This window comes from Trachypithecus francoisi, unplaced genomic scaffold (assembly GCF_009764315.1).
Source record: "Trachypithecus francoisi isolate TF-2019V2 unplaced genomic scaffold, Tfra_2.0 Lachesis_group10, whole genome shotgun sequence".
In the NCBI taxonomy this organism is placed as follows: Eukaryota; Metazoa; Chordata; class Mammalia; order Primates; family Cercopithecidae; genus Trachypithecus; species Trachypithecus francoisi.
Genome location: NW_022681455.1, coordinates 90,825,253 through 90,850,956, shown reverse-complemented (window position 1 = coordinate 90,850,956; position 25,704 = coordinate 90,825,253). Strand labels below are relative to the sequence as shown.

The following is a 25,704-nucleotide window of genomic DNA, read 5'->3' as shown; positions in this document are numbered from 1 at the left end:
GTCAACAGCTGTTGTTTGTGCCAGCTCAGCACACTCACCCCCACCCCCACTTCCCTCTCAGCCCCTGTGGCTGAGGCCAGCCCAACCCGTTTCCGTGAGAGCTCTCAGACACCTAACTGAATCAGAATCACCAGGAGCTCAACACAGGTTATTCAATTTTCCCCAAGCTATTCTAATACACAAGAGACAGTTTTAGGAACAGCTGCCAGATAAATTCAGAATATCCAAGTGGCTAAGCTCTGAGAGGGTGTGACCCTCCTCCTGGCCCCCAGGAAGCGGTACATCTGCAAAGGGTCTCAGATTCTAAAGGGTTGTCAGGGTGGGACCCTCTGCCAGCTCTGAGCCAAGATGCAGAATCCAGAAGCGGAGGTCCTGAGGGGCAGAGACCAGCAGAACTCTGATCTGACCCCAGAAAGCACTTGCTGGCTCTTTCCCCCGCAGCATCCGGCTTCACACTGCAGGGCAGGTCAAGGGGATGAATAAGAGCCCAGAAGCTCCAAAGGGCCTCGCTTTAACCTGACTGGGGGGAGGAGGAACAGGGAATGTCCACCTGCCCACAGGGCAACTTCAGCATCAGGAGGTCTCCATAGCAACCCTCCAGCTGGAGTCACTGAGCCACCTGGAGACCAGACAGAGTGCAGGGGGGCACCACAGGGATTGAGATCGGGTGGTGCTGAAGGTAGAGATGCGGGTTCCAGCAAAAAAAGAAATAACAAAGACCTTTCCATGGCGGGGAAAGGACTTCCAGAAAGGACTTTCCTCTTGGAGGGAATGATAATTAGTCCTAAGAGCAGCCTTACCGAGCACCTCCAGGCCACACAGGTTCACCAGTTCACACACCAACTCCAGGAGGAAGGTTCAGCTACTAGTTTTGCTTTACCGATGGGGAGACTGAGACCTCAGAAACATTAGGAAAGTTGCCTAAGTTTGCACAACTGCTAGGTAGCAGGCCCAGGACTCAAACTCATCTGATTCCAGAGCCCACTCTCCCACCCTCTTCTGCACAGGGCAGGTCAGCACCCCTTCCGACCTCACGATTCTGTGGGCTCCAGAGACTGACTTTGGTCAGCACCCTTTCTAACCTCCACATCTCCTGGACTTGGCAGAAACTGGCTTTGGGTCTGTCTCTGTCTGACTCAGGGACAAGTTCAAGCCCGGATGCTGTTGCTGCACCTAAGCTGGGTAAGACAATGAACCATAGGGGTGGTGAGTACTCATTTTTAGAGATTGGCGGACTGGTGCAGAGAGGATTTCTCTGATTCCCAGAGTCCCACAGCAGATCCCCTGAACCCCTCCCCACCAATCTGCCACCTCCCCTGAGTTAGAGCACAAAGGACAGGGCAGAGCAGACAACTCCACCACCCCCAGTCATCAAGCCAGCCCCACGTAACACACGGGCTTCATTCCCAAAAGAAATCCAAGATGGAAGCAACTACTCCCACCCTCTAATTTACAGACAGGATAGCTGAAGCTCAGAGATTGAAAGAACTTGTCCAAAGCACACAGCAAAGCAATTTCATTCAAGGATTAACAGATGCCTATATGTGTCAGGCCCTGTGCGAGGCCGTGGAGCCCCAGGGGTTAACGACAATATCCTGCCCCTGCCACCAGAGGGGTGACAATACCCTGCCCCATGCCACCACAAGTTAATAACAATATCCACACCTCCTCGCTGTTCCTGTGGGAGGTGAGCAGTAACTCAGCTGCCACATGAATAAGTCACAAATGACCAATGGTGGTGAGCATTCCAAGGAGGCAGAAGGAACAGGGTGTTAGAAGGAACCACAGTGAAAGCTGTTCTGAGGCACATGTGAGAGCTCCATCCTGGAGGGTGAGCCGAGAACAAGGGAGAGTACTGGGAAGTATCTCCAGCTGCAGAAACAGAGCGTGCAAAGGCCCTGAGGTGGGCGTGCGATGGGTATGTTCCAGACGGGAGCAGGGCAGCTGGGATGGAGTGAGGGGAAGGGCGGCCAGGGATGAAAAGCAGGAAAGAGGCAGGTTGTGCCCAGCCTTATGGACTATGGGAAGGAATTTAGATGTTCCTCTAAGGACTTTGAGAAGCCGCAGTAGAGATTCAAGTAGGAGAGGGAGTGGATCTCATTGGGTTCTGCAAAGTCAGCCCGGCTGAAGCAGGGAGCAGAAATTCAGAGGCTGTTGGAGTCCTCCAGGCGCAACAGGATGATGGCTTAGAAGAGGATGGGGACCATGGTGAGCAGTGGGCAAATCTGAGATTCACAGAGTCATAGATTGACGAAAGGTGTCCATCTGGCAGCTCTGCAGGGAAGGAAGGGGAGGAGTTAGGAATGACCCCCCAGGATGCCTCTCTGAGCAACAGAGGAACAGAGAGCCCTTCACTGGGACCTGGAGGCTGGGAGCGCAGATGGGTCTCAAGAGTAGGTGGGGAAGGCTGCTTCCGACAGGCTGCTTGGGTGTGTGAGCAGCAATGAGTGGAGGGTACCCAGGTCTTCAGAGCACTTGAAACTCTCAAGGCCCCTACCAACTCCCAAAGCCTCCATGTGCACGAACCCTGGTTCCACCAGGCTGTGTGGCCGGCTGCTCGTCCTCATCCTGGCTGCATTGCTGACCTGCCCCTCTCTGAATCACATCTCCCCACAGGAGGCAGAGCCCTGGCATCTGTGTCTCTCAAATGGTGATCTCCAAAGACAGAATTTGGGTTTGTTATTGGAGGGCTGCCACCTGCAGCCCCTAGGCCAGCGCCCATGTCACTGACAATTTCCAAGGCCTTGAAAGGAACCTTAATCCAATTGTCTGTGTCGAGTAGGCCACAGGCAGCCCCTCCTTCCCCTCCACTTTCCTCTCAGCTCTCCCTTCGAAGGCAGCCCCAGGGAGGAGATGTCCAGCACAGCCTGGCCCTGACAGCAGGACAGTCGCACACCCAGGAGGGTCTGCCATGAGCCCACTGAAGACTACTACCAGCCAGCCCTCAGTGTGGAAGCCTCCCTGTGCCTGGCGCAGGGCTGCTATGGCTGGGGTGGGGGCTGCATCACTCGGATACCTGCCAGCCACATTCCACCCTCAGCACAAAGTGCTGCACAGATGGTACAGCACTCCTGGCAACACATTTCCCAGATGGAAAAACCAAGGCTAATAGACAGGGTCACTCCATAGATCCTGAGAGTGGAAGTCCTACCCCGTTCTGCTTCCAAAGGCCAGCCGAGCTCGTCACATTGCACATGAATAATAACTGTCCTATGTATCACCTGCTTTTTGTGGCTAGATACGGAGCTAAGTGTTTCACAGGCATTCTCATCTGATCTACACAACAGCTCCGTGGGCTAAGCACCATTTTCACTCCCATTTTACAGATGAAGAAACAGAGGCACAGAGAGGTTAAGGCACTCGCTCAAAGGTCACACAGCTAGTAAGTGGCAGGGCCAGCATCTGAATCGGGCCTGCCTATCTCTGGGGCCAGTACAGTGTTTCTCAATTCCCATTATCTTCCCTCTCCATACAGAGCCTGTGTAGACCACAACATTTTAATACCACACATATTCTGTGGATCTGTTTATATACTGGATGTATATCTGTGTTTTATACTTAAAAAGACTAAGACTCCTTTGCCCCCCAAGAACCAATTTCTGCCTCCATGGGGTCAACATCATTCCCATGGAGTCAAGGCCAGTGTTGTGTGACAGGAACAGAATACAAGCCACACATGTAATTTTAAATGTTGTAATAGTCACATTAAAAAACAAAGAAACAGGTGACATTAATTTTAACAATGTTATTTAAGCCAATATGATCAAAATATCGACATTTCAAAATACTATCGTTATATGTGATTTGCTTAATTATTAATTTAAAAAAAGTTGACATGCTTTTCCTTTTCTACATTAAGATTTTGAAATCCCGGGCCGGGCGCGGTGGCTCAAGCCTGTAATCCCAGCACTTTGGGAGGCCGAGATGGGCGGATCACGAGGTCAGGAGATCAAGACCATCCTGGCTAATACGGTGAAACCCTGTCTCTACTTAAAAATACAAAAAACTAGCCGGGCGACGAGGCGGGCGCCTGTAGTCCCAGCTACTCGGGAGGCTGAGGCAGGAGAATGGCGTAAACCCAGGAGGCGGAGCTTGCAGTGAGCTGAGATCCGGCCACTGCACTCCAGCCTGGGTGGCAGAGCAAGACTCCGTCTCAAAAAAAAAAAAAAGATTTTGAAATCCCCTGGGCACTCCCAATCCAGACCCGCCCTATTTCAAACGCTCAGTGGCTACGTCAGGATAGAGGCTGCCATGGTAGGCAGTGCCCGCCCAGTTCCAACCATTTTGCTAAAGCAACGTTCCATGTCTTCCCTAAAACTCCTGAAAATCCATCTCTGCAGGACTTCCTCCATCCAAGGAACCCCACCACTCCTAACCAGAGGGTTCCACTTAGTTCTCAGGACCTCCTACAGACAAGACACCATGCTAAAAAACTCACAAGATACAACAAGGAGTAAGAACTGGCCTCTGCCCTCAAGCAGCCTACAATCTAAGCGGGAGGAGAGGAGTGAAATAATCACCAACCCTACTGCACACCAGGCTCTGGGGCTTCTCACCCATTCTCTTTTAATCTTCATACTCATCCTGGGATATTGGTTCTGTTATTACCATCTCATTTTATTGGTAAGAAAATTGAGGCTTGACAGACCATGGATCTTGCCCAGGGTCTACCTATTTGACTTGGCCAACCCAGGGCAAAACAAAGGAGATGTCAGCAAAGTCATGTGGAAGCTTTTAAGAACAAGGAGGGCAGCTTCAGGGAGGGCTTCAGGGAGGGTATGAGTGAACTTGGAGGCAGCATGAAAGGGAAGAAGGAAGCAGAGAGCCAAGGATAAAGCAGAGGCATGTGTATTTGCAGGGAATACAGAAGCAATAGGTGCATTTCTGATGAACGAAACTGCACAAGCAGAATCTTGGAAGCAGGAAAAGAGGCCGGAATTCTGGGCCTTAAATGCTGTAGCATGAAGCTGGTGCACAAGGCATGGTATGAGGAGAGTCCAAGTTCAATCACCCAGTCATGGGAAAGCATCCACTGCCCAACCCATAGGCCATAATGTCAGCGGAATCTGACTTCCCAAAATATTTATCAGAAGGCGCTGGGCACCAGACTCCATTCTGTAAACCTGGATGCTGTTCCAAAGCTGAGACGATAGATCTCCCAGAGAACCAGTTAAACTCTCCCTCACATTCTAAATAATGAAAGGAAGGGGGGGAAGAGAAGGAGACAAATCAACCTCCTCCAACCGCCCAACTTAAGGGATTAAGGTCAGAAGCAAGACAGGAGCAAGGGGGCCATCTCCTTATCAGGCACACGGCTGCTCTAGACACAGGCAAAACTTGTAACATGCATCCTTCTTCCACAATGGGGGAGAGAAGCACCCAGTCCTAATACACAAAGGTCAGACCCATCCTCCAGGGGCAGAATTTCCAGCCAATCTGTTTCCCCCGGATTTCCAAGACAGAACCGTCCCTTCCATGTACAGAGGTGCTGACTGGAAGTCAAAGAATGAGGCCCATAAATCTCCGACCTGCCAAGGGGTCCAGATTTCAAACCTCCCAGTGCACCGGCCCACTGCACTCAAAGGCACAAGCAAAGGAAGCTGTGGGATGAGTAGATTCAGGAATGTGGATGAAGGAAGACCCCTCTCTCTCACTGCCAACGATCACCATAGACATTATGGACTGAATAAATGAGGAAACGCTTGACACAGATGCTCTCACTTAGTCCTCCTGAAAGTCCATGAGGCAGGTCCTGCTGTTATCCCCAGTTTACAACGAGAAATGACAGAATCACATGGCCAGGAAATGGCAGCACCATCTCTAACCTGGACTTCCTGTATCTCCAGCTGGGGCCCCCCATAGGCTGGCCTACCACTCTCAGTTTCTTCCCCTCTCTGATATGCAGTCCTGGTTTCAAGCCCAGTGCTAACCACCTCTCTTCCTTGTTCAAAACCCTTAGGCTTATGTGTGCTTGCAAAATAAGCCCAAAATCCCCAGGGAGGGTTAAGAAAAGGTAGGCGGGTGCTCAGGGGCCCCCCAGGCCTCCGCAAGCCAACTCATGTCACCCACTCCCAACTCCAAAAATGCAGCCCACCCTCTCAAGGGGCCCATCCAAGAAGCGGGCTTTCTGGCACCATATTTTCCTCCCACAGAACGTGAGAATAAAGGGCTCTTTGCTTGTCTCCTGAAATAACTGGCTTTTGCCATAAAGCAATCTTCTGCCCAGTAAAAATATTTCTGTAAAACTTGGTAACTCTATCTGCGGTTCCTTTTCTGAAAGTCAAAAATCTTGGGGAGTGAAATATGGCAGAGGCCAGCTTTATGACAAGCTCATGAAGTCATGTCTACCCGAAACAGGCCCTCCTTAACACTGTGATTAATTTGCTGTTAACCACAGGGACTTTGTGTCTTAATATACTCAAAGCGAAGCACCCGTTCATATTTCTACCAGAACAATACCCACCACCCCAGACCTGGTATCCAGCCAGGCAGGTAGCAGAGCCATGGCTGGGATCTGGGGCCAGAAAGGACTCAGTTGAGATCGGGGACTCTGCCAAAGGGCCATAACACACAAGGGAGCTGTTACCTGTGGCCTGTCCTTGGCCAAGGAGGAGGTACAGCTTATAAGTGAGGGGTGTCCCAAGATCAGAGTGTAAGAGGCACTCACAGCTAAATCAAACTAACTCCAAGACACCCAGAGAAGCCCCTGAAACCTCCCTAGGGCTTGGTTTTCCCATCTGTAAATGGGAACAATCATTTCAGGGGAACTCCTGAGCAAACGCATGTGATGTCCCCTCTCAACATCTTCATCCGGCAAACGGCAATCACGCCCCTTCCAGGTGCTATTTTCGGCCCCAAAGAAATGGAGACGGGTTTACTGGGAATCTTCCAGAACACAGCAGCAGATCCAGAGGCCTTAAAGGGCTACTGAGTATGTCTGCTGAGTGCTCACTGCATGCTAACACTTCAATGGCCATATGCATTACTTCATTATTTAATCTTTGAAACAACCCCAAGCGGTGGGCATTCTGTTCCTCTTTTTATAGGTGAAAAAACTAAAGCCCAACATCAACACAGTTCAGTATAAACCCAAGTCTGAAGCCTGGTCCTAAGCTCCATGCACCCCTCGAATTGGGAGATCACAAAGGGAAAAAGGAGTGAAGTAATGCAATGAAGTCTTAAAAAAAAAAAAAAAAAAGCCAAACCCATAAAAATTAAAATGGGGGTTCTCAACCTGGGGCCATGGGTGCCCTGAAATTGGAGTGACCGATGTAAGAGCATTTATCTAAGGAGAGAGACACATGAGATTCAGTGGATTCCCAAAAGGGAAGTTACTCACTCCTTGAGGGTTAAAAATCATCAACCTGTGATCATCATAGAGAGGTCAGAAGCTTGAAAGGAAGGCTGTAACCCAGGTGGGCTGCATGGAGGAAGTGGCAAACCATCTAGGCTCTTCCAAGATATGATAGAAATAGGTGGATCAATGGTCAGCTGCCTGGCTGCCCTGTCCTTACCCAGCCTTGCCAGCTGCTGACCAAAGCCTTGTTCAGTGATTCTGATCCCAGGGACCAAGCCATCCACAGCTGTTGGCTCCACCCACACAGTGTGCTTTCTACAGCCTTCTCCTCTCAAGTCAGTTTCTCATCAGGGAGATTCAAGGGATGCGGGTAAGGGGGTGATCCCAGCCTCCACTCCAGGACAAGCATGTGACTCAGGACTGTCAGAGGCACAGGGATGGGTTCTGGGATGCGACCCAAGTCAAAACAATGGGAGCTCTGCCTGGACTTTTGCTGGAACTTTCTTCTCTAACAGCTGAAGCTGGAAGCCTGGACTGCTGGGAGCCAAGTTGCCATTACCTGGGAAGGGTGTGCCTAAGGATGAAGCCAATCTAAAAGAAAGCAGAGATGAAGACGCAGATTGTTGTCCTGGGACACAGCTTGGGCTCGATGATCCAGCTGTAACTGAAGTCCACTCCCTGATTACACAAGCCAAGAATTTGACTGTATGAAACAGTTGACAGGGGCTTGAAACCCAGAGTCCCAATGGATCCACAGAGAAAGGTCCCCTCTACTTAACCACAAGCTCCCCCGAAGCTGTTTTCCTCCTTGATTTTGTAGACACCAGCCGGGGAAAAAACTCCAGCTTTGCCAGAAACATAGCAGAGCCATACCTGGGGATCACATCAGGATGTGCAGTGTGCGTCGGGGGCACAGGGGGAGGGGTGGAAGCAGAAATGCACACTGTTGCTCTAAAGCTGACCACAGGCGGAAGCCCACAAACGATCTGAATGCCCAGCAGTAAGGAATCAATGCAATAAATGATGGTCTATCCTTACAACAGAAGGCTTGATAGCCATGAAGAACAATAAGATTATACATTCTGATATGAAATGATTTCCAAGATAAGTTTAAAAAGTTACATATTAAGAAAGCAAGCTGCAGAGCCAGATGTATACATGAATCTTAAGTTAAAAGAAAATATTTAAGGTCTGTATCACTTTTCATTGTAGTTGTTGTTATTGAGAGACATGGTCTCGCTCAGGCCGAAATGCAGTGGTGCGATCATGGCTCGCTGCAGCCTCAAACTCCTGGGCCCAAGCCATCCCCCCCGTCTCAGCCTCCTAAGTAGGTGGAACTACAGGCACACATCACTATGCCTGCTAGTTTTTGTTGTTGTTGTTGTCGTTGTTGTTGTTAAGAGATGGGGTCTCACTACGTTGCCCAGGCTGGTCTCAAACTCCTGGGTTCAAGCAATCCTCCCACTCTGGCCTCCCAAAGTGCTGTGATTACAATCATGAGCCACTGCACCTGGCTTCTACATCACTTTTTTTTTTTTTTTTTTTTGAGACAGAGTCTCACTCTGTTGCCCAGGCTGGAGTACAGTGGTGCAATCTCAGCTCACTGCAAACTCCATCTCCTGGGTTCACACCATTCTTCTGCCTCAGCCTCCCCAGTAGCTGGGACTACAGGCCCCCACCACCACACCTGGGTAATTTTTTATATTTTTAGTAGAGATGGGGTTTCACCGTATTAGCCAGGATGGTCTCAATCTCCTGACCTTGTGATCTGCCTGCCCTGGCCTCCCAAAGTGCTGGGATTACAGGGGTGAGCCACCAGGCCTGGCCTCTATATCACTTCTGTATGGTTCCCACCTTAAATGAATATTTCAATTAATCTACTAATACCAATGCTTCCTGGTCTTGTTGGCCAAGACAGCTTCTGCTGTCAGTGCAGGGATAAGCATGCACAAACAGAGCATGGCTAGAAGTATCTTGAGGAGCCCACTACAGCAGATGTCTCCAAAGGGGGAAGCTGGGAGGTGGAGGTGGGAGGAGGCTTCCTGTGTACTGCATACCTTTAGTACAATTTTGGATTTTCTTTTTTTTTTTTTTTAACCATGCGTATGACTTAATTTAAGGAAAGGAAAAAGGTGAGGACCCTTTCTGAAGGGGCAGAGGCTCTCTTCAAAGGCACAGAACACAAAACATCCTGGCTCCATAAAAGAGGTGGGGACTTAGATGGAACAGAAGAGAATCCCTGCCCCCTCTGCAGCTGTGTGCCCTCGGGCCAAGCTGCATGGTCCCTCTGAGCCTCATCCACCTGGAAAATGTTCTTGAGGATCTGCCATGTGCCAACCAGGGCAAAAGGCCCAGGGATACAAGACTGAGCCATAAAGAACCTGCCCTGTGGACTGTGCAGTCTGGTCTCAGATTCCCCATAGTAATAACTGATCGTGGCCACATTTCTGTGAATATTAAATGCCTGACAAAGCCCTGTGAGGAAGGTTTTGCAAGCCATAAAGCCCTGGGTAAATCCTGGCTGGAAAACAGCCACCCACTCAGTGCTGCTGCCTCCAATCCAGCAGGGAGTTTACCTTCCAATGCCCCAGAACAGAGTCAAGAGGACGAGTCGTCACTCAAGAACCCCAGTAGCAACTCTGAGCAGAACTTCCAGGGTTAAAAAGGCTAGAAAGGCCCCGAATTGTGACATCACGAGAAGGTGCTCCAATCCAACCATCTAGAAGGAAGACCATGATCATTCCCCACCATGGCCATGGCTGTAGCCAGCCAGAGCTACCCCCACCAAGCCTGAACAAAGCCATGTTATAAGGAGTGGGCTGTGGACAGGCCCCAAAGAGGGTTAACCAGTGCTTCCTGTGGGGGAGAGTTTTCTTTCCATGACCACCTGCTGTGAATCACTCCTTTGACACCTCCCTGCCCACTGAGGATGGAGTTTAGACTGACACACAGGATCTTCTCCGTGGGTCCAGGGCTGTGCCCGCTGAGGACGGAGCTTAGCCTGTGACACAGGGGATCTTCTCCATGCGTCCAGGGCTGTGCTGTCCAATGCGGTAGCCACTAGCCTCGAGGGGCTATTTAAGTTCACATTTAAATTCACTCAAATAAAATATATCTTAAAAGGCAGTCTCTGAGTCCCAGTGGTCACATTCTAAGCCACAGGTTCCCAGAAGGGACAATGCAGACACAGAACATTTCCATCATCAGAAAGTTCTACTGGTCAGCACAGTCTAGAGGTCCTTTCCACAGCCCCTTCTTCCCATTCTACAGGGGGGGACCTAGCAGTCTTTTCAAAAGAGGCAGGTGTCAATGACTGCCAGGGAAACTCTAAATCCATTTGCAAGTTTAAGCAGCTACAGTTTTGGGGATGTGGGAAGAGGAGAGAACCACGGAGCAAGAGCTTGTCAGGAGTGAGGGCCTGTGCTGGTGTCTCTGTAGGGTCGCTCATTAGGTCCCGCTACTCTACAAATGGGGAATGCCCTCCTCCTCATCCCTCTCCAACTCCTGCACCCTCCTGTCACCTTTCCTTCAGGGTCCAGTTGGCCCAGCTGTTGCCCAGTACAGAAAGGTTCTGACTCAGGCTTGGGAAACCCCAAGGACTCCACATTTTGAACAGCACCCAAGAGGTTCGGATGTAGGTGGTCCTCGGCCACACTGAGTCCTCCCCAACCCCACACCCTCTGGCTGCTGTCTTCTCTCTCCACTCCTTCTGGCAAAGCTTCTCCATAGAGTTGCCTACACACGTTGTTTCCTCATCTGTCATTCACTTTTAAAATGTATCACCTTGCCGGGCGCGGTAGCTCAAGCCTGTAATCCCAGCACTTTGGGAGGCTGAGACGGGCGGATCACGAGGTCAGGAGATCGAGACCATCCTGGCTAACCCGGTGAAACCCCGTCTCTACTGAAAAATACAAAAAACTAGCCAGGCGAGGTGGCGGGCGCCTGTAGTCCCAGCTACTCGGGAGGCTGAGGCAGGAGAATGGCGTAAACCTGGGAGGCGGAGCTTGCAGTGAGCTGAGATCCGGCCACTGCACTCCAGCCTGGGCGACAAAGCAAGACTCCGTCTGTCTCAAAAAAAAAAAATAAAATAAAATGTATCACCTTTTTGAAAAATACAAAAAGTAGCACATGCTCACTTTTTTAAGTCAAACAACCTAAACATGTACAAAATGAAAAGCGAAATTCTCCACTCCTCAGGAAATAGTCCTTGACAGTGTACTCTTCCAGCTCTTTCTCTATGCCCCTGCAGATACATAGTGACACAGGCCTGCACAGACTTTCGCACACTGTAAGAAACAGGACCACAGCCTATGAATGTTTTGCACTTGCTTTGCTCATTCAGCAGTGTTTCAGGGTCTCTTTCCTGGCAGCAAGAGAGGACCTTACTCGCTGGGCTTTCACCAGTTGCAGGGAGCTCAATGAGAAGTCCACACCACTGTTACCTTGTACCCTAGGGATGGATGTTTGAATTGTCACAAACTTTTCATTCTTCCAAACGCAGCCATGAATATTCTTGTTAAGTATGTGCTTCTGCTCCCCTGCACATGTTTCTCAGTCCCTTCGTGAGCCACCCAAGTCTCACCTCTGCTGTCACTTCGCCAAGACAGTTCCTGCCAGACCCAACTGTGACCACCAGGATCCTAAACTCAAGGAACACATCTCAGTCCTTTTCTATAACTCCACTCCCTCTTCAAGAGACCACCTACTCTCTGGTAGACTGTGTGGATGGCCCCCAGTGAATCCCACTTCCCAGTATTTATGCCCCTGTGTAGTTCCTTCCCCTAAATCTGAGTTGGACCTGTGACTTGCTTTAATGAAGAGAATGTGTTTTTGCTAATTCCAGGCCTAAACCTTAAAAAGTCCTGGCAGTTTTTATTTCCATACTCTTGGGAAAGACAGCCACCATGTAAATCGGATTACCCTGAGACTGCCATACTGTGAGGAAGCCCAAGCTACCCACGAGGTGAGGCCAACTAGAAGAGAACTGAAGCCCCAGACGTGTCACCCAATTGGAGCTGCTGCAGTCAGACCCTTGCTGTCAGAGCCACCCTAACGGTGCCACATGGAGCCACAGACAATTTAACCCTCCCAGGCTCTGCCCAAAGTGCATACTCTCAAGCAAGCCATACAGTGATCAAGTCACTAATTTTTGGACTTTTTTTTTTTTTTTTTTACAGCAGTAGAAACAAAACCTTCTCTTTTCCTTTAATGCATTTGAGAGGAGGAAGTAAAAGGCAGGAGAGGTCATAACAGATACCTCATAGCTAAGCTGGACACACCCCCAGGCTCAGGGTTCCCAGCACAGCATTGTGTCCAACCCCTGACAACTCAGCCATGTCTGTCTTTCTCCTGGGATGAAGCTGCTGCTGTTGGCTTCTCAGGGGAGAAGCCATGGGGCCCCTCCATGGGACTGCTCATCCCCTTCATTCCCTAAGCAAAGGGAGTGAGCCAGCAGCAAGCACCCACAGCATCCTTGGGAGCACTGACCCAGGCCCAAAAGTCAACAAACCAAATAGTTCGGAAAGCACAGAGAGGTCAGGAAAGTTGCCCTAGGTCACACTGCTAGGGAGAAGCACGGCCAGGGCTCAAAACCAGGCATTCAGGCTCAGGGCCTGCACCAGTGACCCACACCAGTGTTTTTCTAACACTCTGATTATGACCTATAGTAAGAATTATATTTTACAATGTGCCTCTGCTGTAGATAGATAGATACAGATATATGTATATGGGTTTGGGTATAGGTGTGTGTGAAATGTGTGTATACATTTTTTTTTAACTAGAACAAAAAATTACACAAAACAATATTTACTCTTACTATATATAATGTTTTCTCATATTTTTATTCTTTTCTATTTCGTTTTGGTCACTAAATTGATGTCATGAACAATGAATGGGGCTGAGACATACAGTTGGGAAAAAAAAAAAAAAAACTCACCTAAACTGATTTAAGATGGCTCTAAAATCACACTGATCTGCATTTGAATCTTGCTGAAGCAAGATTCCACTTCCAAGTCAAGGGGACTTGGGCAAGGTGGTTGACTTTTCTAAAGCCTCAGTTTCCCTATGGGTAAGATGGGCATAATAATAACAGCTGCCTCATAACTGTGCTCTGAGAAGCCAGCACTATGAACAATGCTTGGCCCGGAGCCTGGCACACAGCAGACATGCAGCAAGCAGCAGCTACACTGTTATCGCCTCCTCGTCGGGCTGCTGCTCCCAGGCTCAGCATGGGGCTATGCACACAGTGGGCAGCTCACGGGCACATTGAGCCTGCAGCCACTGAGAAAGCAGGCACATACCTAGGACCAGCTGAGGCAGTGGGTACCTTTGGACTTTCCAGGGCAGGGAGCAAGCAGAGAAAGTCCCCAGTGCCCGCTGAAAAGGCAACTTTGTTCCTGGATTATAGTAGTTCTCTTCAATCATCTTTTTGCCTTTGAAGGGGGAAAGAAGGGTAAAACAACAAAGTCAGGGTCAAAAACTGTCCTGGAACAAGGCTCCCTCTGGAAACCAGGCATGGAATGAGCATGGCACCACACACCAGAACCCCCAAACCCACTCAGTGGAGCCACCGCAAGCCAAGGCCTCTGAGTGAGGGGCCCACCAGCCCACACAGCCTTCTGAAGTTAGGAAAACATCCTCCGGCCTGAGCCCATTAGCAAGGCTGTGGCCTGAGGGAAGACAGCCCCATCCTGCTAACAGGGTCCTTTTATGCTCTGCCTCCCCCTCCCCAGGGCCCCAGCTCTATGCTCAAGGCCAGCAGGCTTGGGCAGCCCAGCAAGCCAGCCAATCCGCTCCAGGGTGACACTATTTCTTGTAACTGAGAGGTTCTCCTCCCTACCTCTTCCAATCTGACCAGAAAGCTGGAGTACAGACACCAGTAACACTTCATGGAAGACTTGCAGCAAGGAGACAAGGCCTCATGACGGGATGCAACATACAGTGGTACCACCCAGCCCAGCAGGCATTGCCCACTCCCCACCACTGCACCACAGAGTTCTGCCGTTACACCTCAGAGACTGGAATGTGGTTCCAAGCCAGACACCGAGAAGGCAGCTGAAGACTTTCTCTGTGTACCAACCCTGCATGCCTCCTGGCCTTTGCACATTCCATGCCCTCTGCCTGTAATACTTTTAATAAACCCTTCATCACCTAGCTATTTCCTATTTATTCTTTGGGTCTTAACAACTTACGCATCGCTCCCTAATCCAAAGTAGAATCCTCCCTTATTTTCCTTCCCCATCCTTTTCCTTCACCGCACTTAGCACACTGGTACCACACTTAGCACACATCTGGGTGATCACTAGCAAACAACACTGGCAAGCTGTGAGAGAAGAGGTGACATCTTCTTTATTCTTTAACTTGCTGAAATGAACCCATTTCTACCCTTAAAACAACTCCATGAGGTAGGAACCATTATCTACCCATTCCACAGATGTGAAAACTGAGAATCAGAGATGAGCCATCACTTGGCCCCACCGTGCTGAGGAGAGATGCAGCTGGGACTCAGACCCAGGAAGTCTGATTCTATAAGTTCTAAGCACACCTCTGGTACCTTCTATGGGCACATGCTGGTCTTCAGCATAAAGTCTCCCAGCCCACATCTTTTGTTTGTTTGTTTGAGACAGAGTATCACTCTTGTCACCCAGGCTGGAGTGCAATGGCATGATCTTGGCTCACTGCAACCTCCATCTCCCGGGTTCAAGCAATTCTCCTGCCTCGGCCTCCCAGGTAGCTGGGATTACAGGTGACTGCACCACGCCCAGCTTTTTTTTTTTTTTTTTTTTTTTTGTATTTTCAGTAGAGGCAGGGTTTCATCATGTTGGCCAGGCTAGTCTCGAACTCCTGACCTCAGGTGATCCGCCCATCTCGGCCTCCCATCCCAGCCCACATCTTTACTTACCCTTCCTGTGCCTCCCACATTACTCTCCCACCAGACTGAAATGTGCTGTGCACAGCTTCCTGGCACTGAGGCTTTGCTTGGCCTGCACTCTCTGCCTTGGATGCAGCCTGAGTCCAGCTCTCCCTGGCTGGGCTAGTGACTAACTTGCTGGGCCGGCCTCCTCATCTATGTGACAGCGGAATAATACCTAAGGCAGTTGTGAGGATTCTACAAGAGAATGCATTATGTATTAGGCACAATGTTTAGTGCATATGATACTCACTCGTGTGTCCTTTTATCACTAACATACTACTTCTCTACCACCACCACCATCAGAATCTTAAAGGTCTAAATCAGCAAACACAAGCCAGGGTACTACAGGCCAAATCCAGTCGTCTGAGTCACCCAAAAAAAGTGTTTTCTAAAAATTTTAATTGGTTAACAATAATTTTTTAAATTGGAAAAGTTTCACATAAAAATCCAGACAGCTGGATTTTCTTAATGATCAGCCCATGTGGCAACACCAGGGTCATATTCCCACATGGCAGTGATTGGCTGGGGTTGAGTGGCACTGCCCCCTTGAGGCAGGGTGTGTGTTCCCCAGGGGTCACCCCGGTTCCCACCCCTCTCAGATGTCTCCCACTGAGCCTGTGGCATTCATTCATATGATCTCTCTGGCCCCTGTAGGTCCTTAAGTTTCTAACCCCTGATCTCAGTCTTACCACTCTTCAAATCCCTACTCACATGCCCACCTCCTTCAAAAAAACCCTCGCCAACCTCCACAGCCCTGCGCTTCCCTTATGGTTTTATACTTTAACAGTTAACTTGCACTGAGTACTTCATGCAAAGATCCAAAGTGAAATATTAGCCTATCAAATGCGGTCACATTTAAAAAAATAATCTATCATGACAAAGAATTTTGGAGGGCCAAGAAGGTTGCACTAGGAAATCCAGCAATGTAAATCAAGCATACAAATCACACACCACGTTAGCAAAGAATGATCCATTCCATCTGCATCCCAACAGCATGTGACAAAATTCAATAATTATTCCTGATTTTACAAAGCTCAGAAGCCAGGAGTTGAAGGAAGCTTTCTTAAACAAAAAGTATCATACTTGGTAGTTGTTAAACAGAGTATGAGAGATTCTAACCAATGCAATAAGAGAAGAAAAATTGATGAAAGGCAATGGGGAGAGCTTAGTTCCACTCTCACAGAGGCAAGAACTATGTCCTAGTCCTCACAATTTCCACAACACCCTAAGCACAGCACATGGGATAGAGAAAGCAGTCAAATATTTGTGGAATGAATAACACCCCAGATGAGTTCTGACCCCTGGTACATGTTCTCAAAACATCCAGTACTTTTTGGAGGCACATATCACAACTTATATTGCACAACTTGTTTATGAAAATATCTCTGTTTTCCTATGAGATGGTAAGTTCCATGAAATCAAGGCCTTCACTCTAGATACCAAGGATTTCTAGGTGTCCCTGGCCTAAAGCAGGTACTCAATGCCTGCTGCAAGAGACACGGGGGCCTACTGGAGGGTGCGGGGTGGGAGGAGGCTGAAGATCTAAAACTACCTATTGGGTACCGTGCTTATTACCTGGGGGATGAAATAACCTGCACACGAACCTCCCATGACACACAATTTACCCATATAACAAACCTGTACATGTACCCTGAACCTAAAATAAAAGTTAAAATATATATATAGGACTGGGCACAGTGGCTCACACCTGCAATCCCAGCACTTTGGGAGGCCAAGGCAGGAGGATCATTTGAGGCCAGGAGTTCAAGACCAGCCTGGGCAACATAGTGAGTCCCTGTCTCTAAATTAAAAAAAAAAAAAAAAAAAAACCCTACTGCAGATGCATGAATGAATGCACTCAATAGACAGTGCTAAATTACCATGATTTTATTCTGCTTCTCAGCTGAAGAATCTGAAGCCCAGGCAGGGAGTCTTTGGCTGAGGCCACACCAATGTGAAGCCCTGTCAACACCCTGGTGTCCTCTGAAAGGCATCAGCCACACACAAGGCCACACACACATGTCACAGCCCATGTGACTTAACAAGTAAGGAAAGCGAAGCCCAGACCCATGCCTCAGAGCCCTCTAAACAAACACATCCAGGACCCACCCCGGTGGGCCAAGCCGCCACCACTCTGAGGCTGGGGATGACTTCAGTGCGGAGACCTGAGGCTTTCCTCCCAGAGTCCCACGACTGGTGCCCACACGGCTAAACGGCTCCCTTTTGCCTTCCCAGGAAGCTATCAAAGAATTACTTATGTCTCTGGAAGTGCTTGTTTAGAGAAGGTTCTCCACCCCACCTGGGCTTGGCAGGAGCGCAGCATCACCAGGCTGCCCTTCGGGGCTGCTCAGGCTTGCCTCCAGCCCCTGGAGGAGCTCGGCCATCCTTCACGCGGAGAGTCGAAGCCATGAAGCAGCAGGAAGCTTCCCAGGATAAACGGAGCAGGGTGACATCAAAGTCCTCCTTCCAGATTAAACAACTGAGGCCTTCAACTCTCGCTGGCGTTCCTTCCAGGATATTCTGGGCTCCTGCCTCAGTTCTCCCTCCGACGGAATGGCAGATATTTTGTTTGTGAGAGACTGAATATTTTTCCTTCCTCAGGGGGAGGAGGAGGAGGAGGAGGAGGGGGAGGGGGGAGGGAGGTGGGGAGGGAGAGGAAGAGAAAGAATGTCTGTGAGAGACAAGAGTGGCAAAAAGAACACGTGTGAGTGGGCAAGAGAGAGGGAAGGCAGGGAGGCAGCCAGAAGTGCCTGGTTTGGAATCCAACAAGTGATGTGAAAAATCCAAAAGCGTCTAAATCCAAGCATGTTGTGATTCACAGCCATGGGGCGAGGCTGAAGGACCCCCGAGCTAAAAGGATTCCAGGGCACCTGGCTCACCATGCCAGGGGACTGCACATCCTGTCTCAGACAGCCCTGCTCAGCCCACATGGGGGAGCCTCTTTCCATAGGCACAGGCGCGCTGCAGCTCTGGGGCATGATGAGCTCTCCCTGGGGTTTGCTGGTCACTCCCTCTTGTTTCCTGGTCCCTGAAGTGCCTCCTTCTTGAGCAGCAATCCCACCCCACAGGTCCCCTGTAGCCCTGACAACTGGGCTTCCAGTCCTGCGGCTAGCCTCCTCCCTAACACGACAGCAGGACCACCCACCGAAATAGGCTGGGTTGCGCCCCCAAGGACCTGTCCGTGACACAGGGGCAGCACGCTGACTGCCTGCCCTGCTCCACCCGACATACCTGTCCAGAGGGACAGACAGGTAACTCAGATGTGCCAGGAGCCACCAACATGCAAGGCTTTCCACAGACAGTGCCAGGAACGACTTCCAGTTCCCACAGGCTGCAGAGCCACTTGGAGGCTACATTCCCTTCTTGATTACCCACTTGATTCCACACAGAAGCCTCCTGGCAACCCCCCCACCCCATCTTACAAGGGCAGCTTGAGCCTGGGACCTTGGTCAGCTCTTCCCCCAACCTCCAACTCCTTCCTCCTCTTTCCTCAGGCTCAGTGGCCCGTCCTGCCCCCTCCCTCCCAGAGTGCCTCTGTGTAGTCCTAGGAGTGGGCCTGGGTGCTCACTGCTGCTTTGTCCCCTTCATCGGACTGGAAGCCGCAGGAGGGCAGGAACCACGTCTCTCTTATTCTCCACTGTATTCCCAGAGCCTGGCCCAGTTAGGGACTTATTAATTCATAATGAATAACAAGGCCAAGTGAGGTGGCTCACATGTGTAATCCTAGCACTTTGGGAGGTTGATGTGGGAGGACGGTTTGAGGCCAGGAGTTCAATCCAGCCTGGGCAACAAAGTGAGACCCAATCGCTATGAAATAATAAAAATAAATTAGCCAGACACAGTGGCGTGCACCTGTAGTCCCAGCTACTCGGGAGGCTGAGGCAGGAGGATCACTGTGAGGCTGCAGTGAGCTATGATGATGCCACTGCACCCTAGCCTGGATGGCAGAGTGAAACTATGTCTCAAAAAAAAAATAATAAACAAAGAATTATTGATAACAATTTATATTAATTCATTAAGCTGAGTGCCTGAAAGAAAAGGCCTGGTTCTACCCTTCCACTCCAGACAGGAGGACCTGGGAAAAGATGGAATTTGGAAGCAGGAATTAAAGGGAAGAAGCTGACCAGGGAAGAGGAGCTGGGGAAAACGGAGGCAGGGAGGGTGTCTTCATTTATTTCTTCTTTTTTTGCTGCTGACAGTTCAGCCTTGATGTTTCATGCCCTCACGGGGACAGTTTGATCCCAGAGTGTACCTGAGCTTCCTGGTACAAACAGCAACACTGTCCATCGATCCGTCCATCCCTACCTTCCAACATCCCCACTGGGCAAGCAGAGGAAATGTCCCCTGAGTTCTAGGACCTTGCAGGACCCATAGCAGGTGCCTCCTGGATTTGATTTCCCCTAGGTTTCCTACAAAAATGTGAATGAAGAGGGTGCTCCTGGGCTCTAGAGAACAGAAGGCATGCATAGTCTGGGTCAGGGGCATCCGGCCTCCTTCCCCAAGAAGAAAAGTCTCAAAGTGAGGACAAGACACTCCTCGAAGCCTCTACCAGAGACCACATCACAAAGACCCATTAAAGCACTAAGAAGATGACACCCATGGCCGCCACCCACCCATCCTGTGGGACCTATGGAAAACCAGAAGTTCCCCCCAGTCCCCGGCACTCTGCCCAGCCCAAGCTCTCCCAGCCTCTGCTTCCCACCCCCCAGGAGGAAAGACAGTGCCCAGGCTGGGCCAGGCAGCTCGCCCTGGTGCCCGTGAGCAGAGGGGACCCTCCCTGGAGAACTCGAAAATGCCAGTGAGCAAAGCCCAAACACCTCCACCCTAGTCCTTCTCCAGCCTTAAAGCAAATCATCTTTTAATCCTGAAACACCAAATATTTAATTTATGCTCTACCTCAAATGTCAAGCCCACCTCCCAGCACATAGCTTTGAAACCACGTAAAGAAGCCTAACACTTTCCATATGGTAAAGACATGGGGCCTTTTAATTGTGCCAACTGGTATCATTCAAGGATAATTCCCTTGGAATCTGGCGCTCGGGCAACAGCTGGGCCAGCCTCCAATCTCATCACCCAACCCCACATGTCCCCATGGCTCCCAGTAAGCCTGCACCTTCCTCATCTTCTCCAAATATCCAAATGCACTAGGTGCCCCCAGTCAAATTACCAAACTGCCTGGCAGCTGCCTTTGATCCAGAGGCGGGCTTGCCTGCACCATGGCTCTCAGCCTATTTCTTCAGGCAGCTCTGCTGTAAAAGAACAAAAGGGCCAATCGGGGCCGTGGGGAGGAGATTGTTTTAAATCTGGTTGTACATATTCACCATCGGCCTGTGAGTGTATACAGAGGCACACAGGTCTTCACCAAGTATCTCCCACCTGATACCTGAGTCCCCTGCACTATTTAATCAATCTATTAAGCTTTTTCACTTGTCCATTCTATTTTCCACACCCAGTGTTTCCAACTGGTTTTCTTCTCTAACTGCCTGTTGCTGCTTCATGTTTCCAGCATCCTCCGTTCTCTCTCTGAGTTTATGATGCTTATTTTGCTTTCTAATTCTGTTTAACACAGTGTTCTCTGGTGTGTGTGCTGGTCAGTTTATTGCTTCTCTTCCACAGTACTCGTGTGCCTCCCATTTCTCATTCCTTTTCTCCTATGAGCCCATATTCCCTTGGACTTGCTCATGTCCCCATGGAAAGGCCAAAGGCCCAGCCCTTGGCCTGCGGCCCTCCAAGTGAGCCTGCCATGAGAGTGGGGGAGGCAGAGAGCCTCTGGTGCTCTTATCCCAGCCCTATCACTCCCTATTTGTAGGCCCCCATCTCCAACCCTACAAATGCCTTCAGTATCATAACTTCCTTCCCAGGTTCAACGGTTATAATCCCATCATAACTCGCCAGGGACGAAAATATCATACCCATTTTGCAGATGAACTAATTAAGGTATACAAGGGTAAAATGGTTTGCACAGGTGACAAATAACTAGGACAGAGCCTGACCTCATTTATTTCTGTATTTAAGAGGGCAGGCTTAGTTTAATGCCAGCATGGTCACCCTTTCACATTTCAGGACCCTGTGTGTAACTTGGTCTCATCTGGGACATTTCTCAAGTTCATCAGATCCCGTCAGGAAGGAAGAGGGCAAACAGGGGCCATCCTGCTTCTGCCTGCCCCAGGACTGGCTCATCTCAAAGCACCCCCTCTATGGGAGTTTTGTATGCAGCACCCTCCGGGCGGATGGCCTGCCACAGGGCTTCTCTACACATGGCTTCTCCTAGAAACTGCTCCAGAAAGGGAGAAACACACAGTCCACACCAGCAGGCTGTCAACACTACAAGGTTATGGGGAGGATTAAGGTAATGTAAGCAAAGTGCTTGACACATATAGGCACTTAATAAATACTAGTTATTATTGCAATAACAGTAATACTAGTTGGATGAGCCACTGTGTCTCCAGCCACTTAGTTGACAGGCCACATAAAGGACTGGAGGCAGACACTAGCCCCAAAACAGGCTTGGGGTTGGTGGGAGGACCTCTGCCAGCCCTTGGAAATCAGCAGACTTTGCAGCCCACGCTCTCCTACATCCTGATAATATCATGGAAGAACCTACCAGCTACCCCTTCGGCACCAGAGGGAATTGGGGAAATGAACTAGCCTGAGGGTTACCCACTGCTGTCCTGTTCAATATCTCAGTGCTGCCCAAACTATGGGCATTCCGTTCCCACATTCACAATTTTGACCACTTGTACTTAATATTTTTCTCTGAATCGACTTCACATTAGACTCTTTTTTAACTTAGCTTCATTCTAAGCAATAATATCTGCAAAATCATGGGTTTGATGTCCTAGCTATTTTTTTTTCTGGTTAAAGAAAAGAAAAAGATAACTATTAAGATTTAAAATGTTCATCCAGGTACCACCTGAAATCACCTGGAGGATGCCTGGAGGGCTGTTCTACACCCTGGACTCCCCTTGAAGGTCTGACTCCTTATCACTACCTCTGCAGACACACTGGCTGGGCTATCTGGGGCCAAGGTTGGTGAAAACCCAGGCATCTGGGTCCCCAGCAGCAAGAATAACTCCCAAGGAGACAGAGGCCGGCCCCCTGCTTAACATCTTTGATGGCTGGGGCCCACCCTCCAACCACCTGACACATGTCACGCCAACAGCTCTGAGCCTCACATCTTCAAAAGTACTTTGAACAAACATTAATGACCTCTCAGCGTTTCTCTGAGAGAGGGGGCGAGGGAGGGAGGGGGACAGGCACCATCCCATGCTGTCCTCAGCTAGGGGAAGAAACCAGGCAACAGAATTCCGTGACTTCACCAAAGCCACAGACTTAAGCTGCGGCCCCCTCCCCATCCTCCCTCACTTCCCCCAATGGTAACTTTTACTGGCCTGCATTCCTCTCGCTGGGAACACTACTATTTAATTAAAAACGACAGACTTTTGTTTTCCTCTCCCTCTTTCCTCCTCCCTCCCATCCTCCCAGACTGGATGCCAAGGAGACCCACCAAAAACATGCGGGTAACATTTGTTATGGCTTTGAAGATAAAAGTCAATTGAAGTAAGCCTTCGTTGTATTTCAAGTTTTCCCTCTAGCATGGAGCAAGCTGCCTGGCAGTTCAGAAAAAAAAGAAAAAGGAGGGACTGCAAATAAATGTCATTCTGCAGGAATACTTTGTAAAAATAAACAGGCTGAAAAAACCCAAAACTTGATTAATGGAAATCCACTCAGTGGGCCTCTGTCTGGAGCTGCAAACGCATTTGTTCATACGGCTAAATGAGACCATTTTCGTTGGTCTTTAAATAAATAAGTAGATCAAAAACTAGAAAGGGCAGAAGAAGGGAAGGTTTGTAGTTCTGTTTTTAAAGGGCCTCAACTGCAGTGCCCCCCACCCACCAAGATTTGACCTTTACTAGGGGACAGCAGCTCCAAGTCCCACCAAGCCAACAGAAGACAGAGAAGCCCCCAGCTAAGCAGTGGTGGTGGAGGAGGACAGGGGAGCTTCTCCCAGGCCCAGAGGTTATTTCATCCACACACAGGAACTGACTTTATCCGCAGGTCCACCTCCCGACACCAGCACTGCAAGCGGGCTGCCAGGTCCCACCACCCAAATACACACACATCTGAAGTCTCCACTGGCCTCTCCCCAGCCCATGGATAAGACCAAAGAACTAACCAGACCTGAGACTCAGTCTATTCCCCCTCTAAGTTAAAAAAAAAAAAAAATTAAATGTCACATCAAAAAGTTGATTCATCCTTTGATCCTAGGCTTGCGCGAGTTCCACGCAGACCGCCTGAAAGCCCCGTGCAGAGTTCCGGAGCTCACAGGACATCTGTGAACGCCAAGTCCCAGGCCAGGAGCTGGGGCTGGACTCACTCATTCCCATCACACTTAGTGCTCCTCCAGGAACTCCAGCCTCAGGGACCCATGGGGTGAAGGCTCAGGGCTGTGCCCAGGCTACAGTAGAATGAGGCCATCTCTCTCATGTGCCAAGTAAGGGGTCTGCCAGGTCTCAGTCCCCCTAGATCTGCCACCGAGAGGGCCGCCTGCTCTACTGGGGTTCCTGTACAGGTGGCACTGATGAATGCCACAGATAATCAGAACATACTCAGATCCTGGGGCTAGCACAGCTCTGCCCTCCACCCAGACACCCCAATACCACCCTCTCCCTAGCCCCTACTCCACCTCCACCTTTGAATGTTGGTGGCAGAAACAAGGTAGAAGTCAGAGCAGGCCCCCAAATCCCTCCGGTACAGACATGCTTCCCCATCAACTGGACCTTCACCACCTCCCCACCTAGGACCTTTACCCCAGGCAGCCCTCTGCCTCCAGCTGGGCACTTCAAGGTTCTCCAAGGCACGCGGGAAGAGGGTCGCGTTGGTGGGGCAGGGGGCAGCTGAGAAGAGATTTTTAGACCCAGAAGCTGTGCAGGAAAGTGCTCAAAGTTGGGGTGCATGGGTTTGGGGACCCATCTCTGAGGCTGAAAGGAGGCCAGGAGGTGGGGCAGAGTGGGGAATCATACCCGGGTGCCTCGGCCTATGGTGCCAGCCAACCGCAGCTGTCGGGGTCCCGAGACACCGCCCGGGCAGCGCTGTCTCCCGATCCACTCCTCGATGCCCTTCCGAGCCCAGGCAGCGCTCACGGCGAAGCTGTCACCTGGGGCGGGGACGACATGAAGCCCCTGAGTCTGGCTCCGGGGACCAAAACTTACCCCCGCGGAGGGAAGGAGGAGGCGCGGTGGGAGGCGAAGGGCCACGGCACGGGAGCCAGGAGGCAGTTCGCGGGCTGAGGCAGGAGCCAAGAGAGGGACGCGGGTAAGTAAAGGGGGGTTCAGCGAAGCCCCAGGAGCCAGGAGACAGAAGAGGGCAAGAGAGGTGAGCAGTACCCCTGGAGGACGGGTTTGGGGACCAGACCAGGGAGCGCTGGTGGCCAGGACTGCGGAGGAGAGGGCTGGGGGTCAGGAGAGGGGCCGCAGTAGGTGCAGGAGCCAGGATACGAGAGAAGGCGCCGGGGGGCAGGAAGAGGGGGCAGGGTCTTGCGGAGAGGCGCTCGGGGGTCTGAGGAGAGGGCGCCCTGGGAGCCGAGGGCAGGGACGCGGGAGGGGGAGGGGTTGAGGGTCAGCGGTGGGAGCGCAGGACCGCGGGGAGCGGGTAGAAGGGACAGAGGAGGGGGCGCGAAGGGTGCTCCGGGAGCGGGTTTAGGGGGCCGGTGGCCGGAACTGGGGCTTGGGGGTGGCCCTGGTCATAAGACCTGGCGGGCTGGGCCGTTCTGCTGCGGCCGCGGTGTCCCCCGCGTCCATCCCCGAGGTCTGCGCCCCGCGCGCCCCTACCTTCCGGGCTCTCCCTGCGCTTGCACACGGCGGCTGCAGGCACATCGCAAGGCGGCGGCGGCGGGAGAAGGAAAGAAAGGAAGGGAGAGAGTTAGCGACCGCGGCGGCGAGGGCGGCGGGGCCCGGGGCGAGCGCGCGGGCGGGGGCACTGACCCGGCTTGGAGTGAAGTTTCCCCATGCTGGGGCTGCGGCGGCTGGGAGCGTCCCTAAGCCATGCGCCCGGCCCGCTGGCCTGGCGCCTCGCCTGGCTCTCCTCCTCCTCTCCTCAGCCCCCGAGCCGAGCGGAGCCCGAGGCGGAGCCGCGACGCGCTCCTGCCGCCGTCGCCGCGGCCCGACTGACGCCCGGGAGCGCGGAGCCCCCAGCCCGCCGCCGCGGCCCGCGCCTCCCCGCGAGCCCATTGGCCGGTGCGGCGCATCAAAGGCGAGGCGGGCTGCGGCGGGGGCGGGGAAGGGGGCGGGGAAGGGGCGGGGCCTGGGGCGGGGCACGGACCAGAGGGGCGGACACAGGCCGCGCTCCCAGCCGCTAGGCAGCTTTTCCAGGAGGGGTATTGGGACAGAACACCGCGGCCCTCGCCAACTGTACTGTCACTTCCCTCCGCTCCAGGTTCCTTCTAAATGGGCAGGGCGAGACTCGGCGGGTCCAATTTACAGGTGGGGAAACTGAG

At 51.2% G+C, this 25,704-nt stretch overlaps 1 protein-coding gene across 1 annotated transcript in view; it reads right to left on the bottom strand.

The window, feature by feature from the left end:
• NKD1 (NKD inhibitor of WNT signaling pathway 1) overlaps positions 1 to 25,442 on the bottom strand; it is an 85,760-nt gene extending 60,318 nt beyond the window's left edge. The window contains exons 1-3 of the mRNA XM_033218365.1: positions 25,193 to 25,442; positions 25,040 to 25,072; positions 24,233 to 24,366 (exon numbers count right to left, since the gene is read on the bottom strand). Coding sequence (XP_033074256.1) covers positions 24,233 to 24,366; positions 25,040 to 25,072; positions 25,193 to 25,217 — 192 coding nt within the window. The 5' untranslated portion in view covers positions 25,218 to 25,442. The remainder of the gene's footprint in view (positions 1 to 24,232; positions 24,367 to 25,039; positions 25,073 to 25,192) is intronic.
• Positions 25,443 to 25,704: the final 262 nt, after the last annotated feature.